Source organism: Pygocentrus nattereri, chromosome 24 (genome assembly GCF_015220715.1).
Source record: "Pygocentrus nattereri isolate fPygNat1 chromosome 24, fPygNat1.pri, whole genome shotgun sequence".
Lineage (NCBI taxonomy): Eukaryota > Metazoa > Chordata > Actinopteri > Characiformes > Serrasalmidae > Pygocentrus > Pygocentrus nattereri.
Window position 1 is genome coordinate 18,766,819 of NC_051234.1, and position 13,211 is coordinate 18,780,029.

The following is a 13,211-nucleotide window of genomic DNA, read 5'->3' on the forward strand; positions in this document are numbered from 1 at the left end:
GTATCATGTCATAAACTAAAGTATGCAATTGTACACCTAGAAAACACATCTACAGGATAGATGTTTTCAATAAAATGGCCATCAAGTGAAGGTTCAAGATGGGTGTCTCTGCCTCATTGTATAAAAACATCAGTGAATCTGGTTTATTACAGGGCCTATTAGCAGATCCTGTTTCTGCTTCTCCAAAACCTCGTTTATCACCTTCTTCTCAAGTCTGATCAACACCGTGTTGTTCCACGGCATCTCCGGAACTAATCCACTGGAAAAGGAGGCAGAACTGATCACACCTTCTTCTGAGGATATGTAAGTAGCCTCCTCCACACTTCCAGAAGGAGAGAAAAGAGGATAAACATTGTTTTCTTACACGGCTCAACACAATAGGCCCTTTTTTGCAGGATAATAATGTTTGACTTGTCTGGCTAAATGGTTTCACTGGGTTTTGTCTGAGAGCGCACAGATGTGCTCTAGTGCTTCCATACCACAGGTGAGCTTTAAGAGAAATGGCTTTAAGAGCGCCACTGAAAGCACGCAGTTCAAACTTTAATTAACACCCACAGGCCATGTTAACAGGAAAAAAAAAACAATCACTCAACAACAATCGCTCCTCTAATAAGAGCAAAAACAGGGTTGTAAAAGTAGCATTCACACCATAGCGCAAAAATAATGAAATAAGGCCAGACTTTATCTCCTTAAATGACTACTCTTCAGCTATTAATCTCAAGATTTATCAACCACTGTGAATTATTTAGACTCTAAGAATTATTCAGTATCTATTATGAGTTATTCAGTATTTACTGAGAATGATTCAACACCTACTTTGAATTATTCATTACCTACTATAAATGTTTCAGTATCTACTCTTTTATCTAATATACAACTAATGTGTAACTTCTGCAGTTATTGGAGTGAGGAACTGTATTAATAAGATTTAATTTTTATATTAAATGTTATTTAATATTAAAAAGATGTATTAACCACTATGAATTATTTAACTTCTACTAAGAACTATTCAGTATCTACTACAAGTTAGCATCTACTATGAATTCTTCAGTAACTAATATAAATGATTCATTATGTACTATAAATTATTCAGTGTATACTATTCGATCTAAGATTAAACTAATGTGCAACTTCTTGTTATTGGAGTAAGGAATTGATGTAAGGACCCACATACAGACCCTTTTAAGAGTTAAGAGGTTAAAGTATAAACTAAGCCTATAAAGCAGTATTGCTTATGAGTATTTAAAGGCTGCATATCTTAATTTTTTCTTGTATTTTATTAAAATAAAGGTCCACTTTTAACATTTGTGTGGTTTTAGGTAGTAAAGTTTTTTGCATGATAATTTTAACAACCTTGCTTCATCCGTTCTCTCTTTTTGTTACTGTGCCTTTAAGAATGACATATGAAAATCATCTCTGTTCTGACTGGCTACCATGTCATGTGCCTCATTCAAGATAATCAGTCTAGGCTGAAACCCTCCTTATAACTTCAGTACACATGGGCAGTGCTGAACAGCTCTAGGCTGAATAGGTGAATGTATGTAAATGTGTATTTTTTATCCATCCATCCATCCATCCATCCATCCATCCATCCATCCATCCATCCATCCATCGGGGGCAGCATCCTAAGCAATGAGGCCCAGACCTTCCACTAGCTCCCGGGGAAGGGAGCTAGCTTCCACTAGCTCCCTTCCACTAGCTCAATTTAGTTATTGATGAGATTGATTATGAAAAAAAAATGTGTTCATATGATCCACCTAGTCATTCTGACAGACTGTTATAAGTTTAGGGGGCGATGAGGCTTCTATTGTATAGCATCCTACAATGTACATATCGCTGCTCTCAGAATAAAACCTTGTATCTCCATGTTTGTTGTTTTTCAGTTTTTCATATAATTTGAAAATACCTGTTGCCCTTTACATTGTGTAAATTTCATGATGAATGGACCAAAAGAAACGGCCCAAAATGAAACTGTCCACTGACTTACATTAAAAGTAAAGTAGGTTTTTCGCTTCTCCTGTAAAGTTCTCATTTTGGAGATACAAAGTTTTGTTCCGACAACTGCAATATGATACACATGATCATTCTGACAGACTGGAATACACTACAGGAAGTGTAGGGGGCGATGTGGCTTGTGTTGTTTTATTTAAAAAGTGCTCTACAATACAACATAATGAAAGATGACAGCACTGTGACAGGCAAAATAAGAGGAAATGGCAGAAGGCTTAATGGCTGGCACAGTTAATTACTTAAATATAAGATGAAAGATTAACTGGTTATAAAATAATTATTAGTTTTCAACCCAAAAAGCTTCTGTACTGCTGTTTGGCTTTGTCTTGTGAACACAGAGCCTCTCTGTGTATATAAAGAAATTAACCAGGAAAGCCAGAAATGAAGGTTAAAAGGTTTGTCTGAATAAACAATGGTTTCTCTGTATCAACAGAGTGATTCAACAATATGTTGATGCTTTGCAGAGAGGAAAAAAAAACAAAAACTATAATTATGCTTCTCCCGATCAGGATTCATCGGGCGCTGACCAAGATCAAACGGCAGCCGAGGGAGCACGAATATTTCATGTAACTGTCTTGTTCTAGGCTTTTTCTTTATGTTTTGTTTCCAGGGTATCAACTTTGCTCGTTTGATCCCTCAACGCCCACAAGCGCTTTTAGCCTCCTCTTTCAGCCCCCAGTCTCTGTGCAAATCAAATATAGCTTCTCTTTCAACAAACAACAAGAGTCTGGCTGCGTGAGCGGAGCCAGAGAAGAGGAGAAACTTTCTGTTAATGACTTCAAGTCCCTTGACTGGAGATAAGAGATAAGAGCACTTCTCGTGTGTGCTTTTGTGTAGGTAGGTAGGTGGCCTGTGGATGAGTCTGGAGCTGGCAGTGCGACTGAGCAGGAATGAGTCAGAGTGCGCATAAATAAATCGGTTAAAGCAACAATTTGGGAAAAAAAATAAAATTTACAATTTTAGTTTCCCTCTCTTACCCCAACTGTCGATGATCAGCCAAGACACATTTGCATGCGTAACATCATGCATATGCCTCAAACCATGTGGGATTGTTGAGCAGTCTCTACTGGACTTGGTTATGTGGTTTCTGCAGCATACTGAGTGAGTGCACATGCACTCAATAATCTTATCATAATCTGATTTCTGCAGTTATCTGATTATTCAAATGGTCATGTAAACAGCATACTTTGATTTCTTAGGTCAGAGTAAGGTCAATAAATCTAAATAAGCAATCCTATAAAAGAGAGCTGGATTTTAGCTTAGTAATCAGATTTCGCAGCACATGTAAACTCTTACTCTGATTTCTTTCAGATTTCTCAGTCTATGCATTTGTGAAAACTGGAGCGACACTAAAACCAACTACATCCTTGATGAAATGAAGGATTTAAATATTCTTCATCTTCTACATGATGTGTGTTCAAATTTTCAGGCAAAGTGACTTGTTTTTTTTTTTTTTTTAATAAAGTAGCAGCAACAAGTTTGAGTTTTACGTTATGTTTACATCACGTCGTCTCCTGACGATTGACGTTTGACGGTTTATTGGCCGGTTGCAAAGCAAAAAATCTGATTACTGTCTGATTCATGTAGACCCAGAGAGTTGTCTGATTACTTAAGGGCATATAAATGCGTTGATCAGATTACTGACATAATCTGACATTCTGCAGTTATCAGACTGCACATAAACACACTCACTCTTAGACTAAAATAGAGTAAAGTATGTTGGCCTAGCATTAATAATGCATGAACGCAATGAATGATCACCTCTATAAGTAAGCAATATGATGATACTTTATGATTACTGTGACAAATTTTGTTATCGTGACAAAAATACGTTTTTCAGAGCGTGTAACGGATATTGCCAGTAATAACATTAAACAACTGCATGTTTAGTTACAAAAACAGCATAATTAGTCCTGTTGAACTGAATTCAGTGCAGTACAGTATGTGAAATGTTAAATAAACATGACGATAGAAGCGCACTTAATTGTTCAGTATCTGCTATAAATTAGTAACTACTTTGAATTATTCAGCATTTTCTAAGAATTACTTAGTAACCACTATTAATTATTCATTATCTACTGTGATCCTGTAACTTCTATGGATTATTAAGTAATTACTAAGTATTAGTCAGCATAGCACAAGCTATCTATCAAGTAAATGTGAAAATTCAAAGTATTTGATTTTATGATATTAATTTTCCACATTACCCACCCATACTGTCAACATGTTTACTACTTTGACCATTCTGAACCATCAGCAGTTTCACCCTGAAGCCCAGCTGCAGTGTGCTATTATGACTTTGTAACTATAGTGTTTTTGTTCAAATATAGGGTTTTATATGGCTCTTTTTATAAAACCAAAGGTCAGACTACTATAATGCAGCGCACTTGTTTGTCACCAAAGTCTGAAGCGCAGATTTCATGGCCTATTATCAGTAATTGTGCAGACAATGCTGGACAGAACTGATGGGACAGAAACACACACACACACACACACACACACACACACACACACACACACAAAATGATCCAATTCCCTTTAAAACAAGGCATAACATAGTTATGCAAGAGTAAGAATCTACAACAGCATAGAGCTGGAACCACTGAATTACTTGAATACCTTAGGTCAAATTACATGATCTGTTGATTTTGTAAGTGCAAAAAGATAATAATGCATCCTCTATGGAGAACACACTTAAACATAACATTATTTTTGTGCACAATTTCTCCCATTTTCATTTTTGTAAAATATTTGTTGAATTTAACATACTGGAAAAAAACTAACTTTTGCACAAGCCACATTTTATGTTTTATAAATAAATTTGTTTTATAAATAAATAGTAATTATGCATTCAAATGAGCATAAGTGTGCTCTCTGTAAAGGATGTATTGAATTATTTTTACTTAAAAAAAACACGTTTGCACACCTCTATATAAAAACTCAAAACACACGTAGGTTCACTGGCTGTTTTGGATAGTAAACAGAATGGCTGCATTTGTACCACTGTAAAGAAATTGGAGTTTCTCTAGAACAGAGTATTTCAAATCAAACCACTCTGAAGGACTATGTTTATATCTCAAAGACTAATATGAAGAAAATCTGTTCAACAATCTGTGCAATTCTCCTTTGACGTGTGATTTGAAAGTTGTGCGAAATATCTACAGTCAACTTAATTGTGAGCAGTTGCTTATGTAATATTGACAGACCTCGTCACTGCGTACGTTACCTGTCGGATGTGGACGTGAGCCGCAGTAGCAGAGTGTTAAAGAGGCCTGTTAGCTCTCTCTGGAGTTGTTGACCAACATCCTGAAGCTCTTCACCCTTCCCCTGGGCTTGCGTGTGTGTCTTCACTTCATCAACCAGCAACAAGTCCAGTAGGACGTGCGTTTCCTATAAAAACACACAAACTTAATGATGTGATCTGTCAATCAAGTTCCCTCCCACTACCTCATGACTCATGGTGCTCAGTTTGGAGATGATAGCATCACAACTAGTAAAAAATAGCAACTCTATCACACATTCTATTTCCAGTACCATCACGCTGCTGCATGTAATTTACCTACATATTCAAGCATGCATGGGGGAAAGAAGAAGAAAAAAAAAAACTCCTGCGGCTCTACTTTTCGTTTCTGCTTCATTTTCGAGCACAGGCGCGACAGATGTTTAAGAAACACTCCAGTAATTACAAAATAGCTTAGCATATCACCGCCGGCCCCGCCAGACGTTTCATCAAATCCGGCTTCGTCTGTTGACTTTAAAGCGGCTTTGTTTGCATACATGCACATTAATGAGCTGCAAACAAAAAGGTAACGCACACATTGCGATGAAGCTTTCAGCAGCCGTTAACCTCCAGCAAGAGAGAATGAAACAAGAAAAAAAATAATAAAATAAATAAATAAATAATACGGCCACAGTTCAAGCATGGCCCTCCACCATAAGGCAGAATAAGAAATTAATGTATTTCTCCTCACTCGAAACAGTGATTTATTCAAGCTCTCTTTAATAAATACAGCTTGCTGTGTTTATGGGAAGGGGGAAAAAAAAAGAAAAAAAGGCTAATCTAATCGCGTGAGGTGGAATGTGCAGCTTTATTGTTTTCACTGAGCACTCATCCAGAACAAATTTAGCCTGCAGAGAGGCACTGGAGTGGAGCTTGAGGAAGGTACCTGTTTTATGAGTAATTCTGCAAGCCATCTCAAGTCGTTATCATCACAGTCAGACTGGTTTTGCTTAAAGAAGGTGTTGAGGAAGGACACGAGGCTCACCAGCAGCTTCTCGTCTTGGGGACAAGCTGGACACACCTGGAGAAACCTGTACATTGAGAGAGAGACAGGTCAATTTTTCTGTTAGAGCAAAAAAGTTCATTTACCCGTCCACACCTAATACTATGACGTTTGCCGTCTGAAGTTTTCTTTCTTATTAATTTTTACACTGGAGCTGTGAGACTAATGTAGCCAACATGTAAGGGAAACTTATGTAAATAGCATGGTGCTAACTGCATGCAACAGTCATCACACAACTGCCTCAAACCGTGCAGAGTTATTAAGTAATATCTGATAGATTAGATTATGTGGTTTCTGAGACTGTATGACACACTGTTCTCTACAAATATTGATTACTGTGCATTAGCATAGCTAAAACAGTAGCTAAAAACATACCAAAGAGCATCATAATTCATTTTGACAATTTCTCTTTTTATCCCTTAGAATTTAACAGTCTGTTTTTATTACTGTGCCTTTAAGACAAATATATCTAAATAAACTCTGTTCTGATTGGCTGATTAGCAATCTAGGCTAAAACACTCCTCCTAACTTCATTGTGAATGGGCAGGCTAAACTCCTGTAGGCTGAACAGGCAGACATACACCATATTGCCAAAAGTATTCGCTCGTCTGCCTTCACACACATATGAACTTGAGTGACATCCCATTTTTAATCCACAATGTTTAATATGATGTCGGCCCACCCTTTGCAGCTATTACAGCTTCAACTCTTCTGGGAAGGCTTTCCATAAGGTTTAGGAGTGTGTTTATAGGAATTTTTGACCATTCTTCCATTTGTGAGGTCAGACACTGATGTTGGATGAGAAGGGCTGGCTCGCAGTCTCCACTCTAATTCATCCCAAAGGTGTTCTATCAGGTTGAGGTCAGGTTATGGACCTTGCTTTGTGCACTCGTGCGCAGTGTTGGAATAGGAAGGGGCCATCCCTAAACTGTTCCCACAAAGTTGGGAGCATGAAACTGTCCAAAATCTCTTGGTCTACTGAAGCATTAAGCGTTCCTTTCACTGGAACTAAGGGGCCGAGCCCAACTCCTGAAAAACATTCCCACACCATAATCCCCCCTCCACCAAACTTTACACTTGACACAATGCAGTCAAGTACTATTCTCCTGGCAACCACCAAACCCATCAGAATGCCAGATGGAGAAGCATTATTCGTTACTCCAGAGAACACATCTCCACTGCTCTAGAGTCCAGTGGTTGCGCTTCATACCACTGCATTCAACACTTTGCATTGGGCTTGGTGATGTAAGGCTTGGATGCAGCTGCTCTGCCATGGAAACCAATTCCATGAAGCTCTCTATATTGCTCTTGAGCTAATCTGAAGGCCACATGAAGTTACGAGCCAAATCATCCTGAGTCAGTAATTTGTTATATACTTCATTGATCCTGTGAGGGAAGTTCAATTTGCTGCCTAATGATGCCCAATTCAGGAGCAGCATAGCGTCACAAATAGAGCAGCTCCACACCTTGGGCAGTGCCTAGGGGTTAAGTATCTTGCCAAAAGGCACCACCAGGTACACATAACCAGTCCCAGGACTTGAACTTCACCATTTCTACCACTAGGCTACTGGTTACCCCAAGTTCCCATGGAGCTGAGATGGAGACAATCAGAGATAACAGGCCAGTAAACCAGATTTACTGATTCCAACTGTTTCCAATAAAATAAGAAATGCTGGAAAGCTATAAAAACATAATCCAAAACACTGAAATAACCTGGTCAGTCTTGAACAAGATTTATGTTTATCTGTCCAAGTTATTTTGCTTGCAACATAACTGAACTTGGAGCACTAAGTTAGTAGCTATACTGACCATTAAAACACGTCACTAAACAAAGATTTTAAAAGATTTACACCTTAATTTATGTGTCATAGCTGCTATTTGGGTAGGCAAAACTATTGTCTCCTTACCTGGCATAAATTTACAGCACATCTGATGTCCATCGTAACTAAGTATATAAAACTATTTGTTACAAAATCATAAACCGGATTATGCTGATGAAAAATATGTAAAATGAACAAATGTATTTAAATGACATATTTATAGAATGTAACTATTATTATTTTAAAAGGTAGAACTGAGAACCAGTATTTGAGTACACGTTTGGAATAGATATACACATCAGCTTTATTAGCCTCTATGTTCAGATGTTGTACCTCTCTACAGGTGTGTGCCAGTGGAGGCTCTGTAGTGCGTTCTTGCTGCAGTTGTTGGTGACTTTGAGGGCCAGCCGGTCGGTCAGGAGATACAGGTGCATTCTGGTCAGAGCAGAGGTCACCTCACTGTGAGAGCTGGCTGTTTGCACGGCTTCAATACAGTCCTGCAGGCCTGTCTTAACATCATATACTCGCAGCAGCACAGCCTGAGTCTCCGTCAGAACCAAATCAGCATGAAACCTGCAGAGAGCGAGAGAGAGAGAGTGTGCGAGTGAGTGAGTGAGAGAAAGAGAGAAAATGAGACAGTGACCCCATTCTGCAGTGCATGTTCTCCTTTTTCTTGTCATTGTCTTTCATTTTTTTTCCCTCATTTTATTTACTGGCACGAGTTGTTTTGATGACTTCCTTAGAAGATCTGAAATTCTGGCTTACAAAAGCACAAATCCACATAAAGGCATGAGTCTTAGGTTTGAACCCAAAGGAGAACCCTACACAACCCCCCCAACACGCCTGTTTTTAAACTCAGCAAGAAAATAACTCCATGTTGTTCAAAAATAGATGCGTCCCTGACTGCTGGAGAATTTTAAAGGGGGATGTTTTCATGCAGCAAAATAGAAGACCTATTTTCTTAAGCTTCTCAAATGATGGATTTGGTATAAAGAGTTTGTATAGCTCAAAATATATAGCGAGATTAAGACACCTTATACATAATGCAGAATCCTCTATAAACCATAGCTAAATTTACTGAAAAGTGAAAAATGGATCTAAAGTACTGAACGTAAGACTCCATCGATGTTGGAACAAAACCTTATATCTCCAAATGGCAACTTTTTAAGGAAAAACTTTAATACTTTTTAATGTCAGTTTATGTAAAATTATTTTACTCCAAGAAATGTATTCATTTTTTCAGCACGTAAAGGCCTGGGGATATATTAGGAATGATTGTATACATATTACCTTAAACAACCACCAAAGTCTGAGTGAAAGAAAGACATACATTTAATAAAACACAACTAGGTGTGGCCTTATATTCTAATTAGCATGTGTTCTTTGACATCTTTGACTCAAACACAGAGAGACTGTAGGGACATATGAGTTTTAAAGCTGTGTTTACAGGGAAGACAACATCAATCTTGTGACAGGTGAGGATACTGCTTAAGCAAGCTCTCTGCAGATCAGAACTGACCGGTTTACTCCAAAAAAAAAAAAAAAAAAAAAAGAGAACTTTGGCAAAATACATTGTACATTATTATCAAAATGCAACTTTCTGAAGCATACAATTTTTTATATGGAAACATACTCCTTATTTTGAAGGAGCTACCTATAAATGCTGTTAACAGATATTTCACAAACTATCTGGTGATTGACAGCTGATCAACAATAGTATGAGGTTTAGAGAGAGGATTAGGTTTAGCTTTTGAGTTCAGGTTATGATCAGGAATAATGATAAAAATAAAAGTGCTAGGTGCAGTTTTCTATTAATATAATAGATATCCAGCTGTCATTTTTAGCTGAGCATCTACAAAGCATCTACAGTGAACCATCCCGCGTCACAAATACCTGCATCACGCCAGAATAAAAGAACAGACCTATTTGTATTCTGCCACCCATCACCAATCACAGGTTACATGTCATATTGTTAGCTGTCATGATGAAAATTGTCATGATAAAAAAGTAATCTGCAAATGAGCCTTCTAATCAAAGTTTGTGTGATCATCCTGACCAATGACATCTCCATTTGTGTTTCTGTGAGTGTTTTGTTGAATTATGGTATTTAGGTGATAGAATAAAAGACAACTATTTTGGTTAAAATAATGCAGACTGATCTTTAATCGTGTCACATGTTCATTCATTTCTAGTTCAAGGTGCTGTTCAATCACATCATGTAGTTATATAATTTCATTAACAGCATTTTGTCCATATCCTGGAGCCCTACAATGCTCACACATGCAAGCGTATCTTACTCAGGTGCGTGACTCTTGCTGGTCCTCAGGTGTTTCAGTAATGCCTCAGTTCCACTGTGCCAGGCTTGATTCCAGCTGAACTGCAACGCCTCTCTGACCGCCCTCATGGCCAACAGGTCAGAATAAGGAGGCAGCACAGTGCAGTAAGGACTGACCACATGGTGAGATGGAGACTGGAATGGCAAATTATACCTGTACAACAGGTGTAAAAGAGACAGAGATACCGACAGGGTTCGGTGACAATCACAGAATGATGAATTACATTAGATTACTGAAATGAAAATCAGACAGACAGACAGACAGATAGAGATAGATAGATATCAATAGACAGATATTTAAAGTGATAGATGCATTAGATGGACAGATTAAGAGATAGAGGAATAGAGGGATAATAAAGGCATAGACAGACACACAGACAGATGGAGCGATAGACTGATAGATGCATATATAGACAGATGGACATTAAGATAGATAAACAGATAAATTCACATAAATAGATAGATAAATAGACAGACAGACATACAGACAAGATACATAGACAGACAGACAGACAGACATATACATAGATAGAAAGACAGATAGATAGATAGATAGATAGATAGATACAACCCCAATTCCAATGAAGTTGGGATGTTGTGTAAATCATAAATAAAAACAGAATACGATGATTTGCAAGTCCTTTTCAACCTATATTCAATTGAATACACTACAAAGACAAGATATTTAATGTTGAAACGGATAAACTTTATTGTTTTTTGCAAATATTCACTCATTTTGAATCACGTTCCAAAGAAGTTGGACAGGGGCATGTTTACCACTGTGTTACATCACCTTTCCTTTCAACAACACTCAATAAGCGTTTGGGAACTGAGGACCCTAACTGCTTTGTAGGTGGAATTCTTTATCATTCTTGCTTGATGTACAACTTCAGTTGCTCTACAGTCCGGGGTCTCCGTTGTCGTACTTTGTGCTTCATAATGCGCCACACATTTTCAATGGGAGACAGGTCTGGACTGCAGGCAGGCCAGTCTAGTACCCGCACTCTTTTACTACAAAGCCACGCTGTTGTAACACGTGCAGAATGTGGCTTGGCATTGTCTTGCTGAAATAAGCAGAGACGTCCCTTAAAAAGACGTTGCTTAGATGGCAGCATATGTTGCTCCAAAACCTGTATGTACCTTTCAGCATTAATGGTGCCTTCACAGATGTGCAAGTTACTCATGCCATGGGCACTAACACACCCCCACACCATCAGAGATGCTGGCTTTTGAACTTTGTGCTGATAACAATCCGCACAGTCCTTTTCCTCTTTGGCCCGGAGGACACAACGTCCATGATTTCCAAAAAAAATTTGAAATGTGGACTCGTCAGACCACAGGACACTTTTCCACTTTGCATCATCCATCTCAGATGAGCTCGGGCCCAAAGAAGCCGGCGGCGTTTCTGGGTGTTGTTGATATATGGCTTTCGCTTTGCATGGCAGAGTTTTAACTTGCACTTGTAGATGAAGCGACACAGTGGTGAACCTCGCCCCATCCTTGCTTGTGAATGACTGAGCCTTTCAGGGATGCTCCCTTTATACCCAATCATGACACTCACCTGTTTCCAATTAACCTGTTCACCTGTGGAATGTTCCAAACAGGTGTTTTTTGAGCATTCCTCAACTTTCCCAGTCCCAGTTTTGTTGCCCCTGTCCCAACTTCTTTGTAACATGTTGCAGGTATCAAATTCAAAATGAGTGAATACTTGCAAAAAACAATAAAATTTATCCGTTTCAACATTAAATATCTTGTCTTTGTAGTGTATTCAACTGAATATAGTTTGAAAAGCAAATCATCGTATTCTGTTTTTGTTTTACACAACGTCCCAACTTGGAATTTGGGTTGTAGATAGATAGATAGATAGACTGATAGATAGATGGAGACAGACAAATACACAGATAGATACATAGATAGACAGACAGATAAATAGACAGATAGATAGATAGATAGATAGACAGACACAGACAGACATATACATAGATAGATTGATAGATAGATAGATAGATATAGACAGATAGACAGAAGGATAAATAGACAGAACACAAAGACAGGTGAAAGCAGTGTTCACATTTAGTGGTGTGCATTTAAACAACAACCAAAGAGAAGCACACTACAGAATAAATGACAAATAGATGAGTCATGTGCCTGTGATAGTGTTGTTTGTTTCTCTGCGCTACACATCGTCTTATTGCAGATTTATTGCATTAAGGGGTTGATTTACCTTCGTATAATGGAGACGGGCAGAGAGAAAGGAGACAAAGTGGTGTCTGTGTCAGCTTTTCCAGTCCTGATAAAAGAAATGACAAATATAATGTAGTCTCCACCAAGACAGTTTTTCCCAACTGCCAACACATTTTCTCTCAAAACTATACCTTATTTTCAAAGACACCAAATCACTCTCAGACATGTAATCTCCTTCACCCATGCCAGACATGAAATAACAGTTATGTAAACAGATTCTTCAAACATAACCATTAAGGATCCCGTATTTTTCAGAGTATAACCATATATCAGACTAGTACTATACGAACATTTTTCCAAGAATCACTTCAGACTCAACATTTTTAAGAGTGTAGCCGGAAATACTTTTGAATGAAAGCAGACAGTCCGTCTTAGTTGTTGCTGTGCAGTTTCTAATCTTCAGTGCTGAGCAAAACATCAAAAACAATGTTGCTGTCCAATTACTTCTGTAGCTCAGTGGATGTTACAGGACAGTCTGACTTTCTTTAAAGCATCAGAAGCCAAGTGAGGCTGCACTTA

The 13,211-nt window shown here is 38.1% G+C and overlaps 1 protein-coding gene across 2 annotated transcripts in view; it reads right to left on the minus strand.

Annotated features, from left to right (window-relative positions):
- rttn (rotatin) overlaps positions 1 to 13,211 on the minus strand; it is a 112,541-nt gene that overhangs the window by 57,175 nt on the left and 42,155 nt on the right. For both annotated transcript variants that reach the window (XM_017696227.2, XM_037534205.1), the window contains exons 23-27: positions 12,673 to 12,738; positions 10,411 to 10,602; positions 8,447 to 8,686; positions 6,177 to 6,321; positions 5,237 to 5,400 (exon numbers count right to left, since the gene is read on the minus strand). In XM_017696227.2, coding sequence (XP_017551716.2) covers positions 5,237 to 5,400; positions 6,177 to 6,321; positions 8,447 to 8,686; positions 10,411 to 10,602; positions 12,673 to 12,738 — 807 coding nt within the window. The remainder of the gene's footprint in view (positions 1 to 5,236; positions 5,401 to 6,176; positions 6,322 to 8,446; positions 8,687 to 10,410; positions 10,603 to 12,672; positions 12,739 to 13,211) is intronic.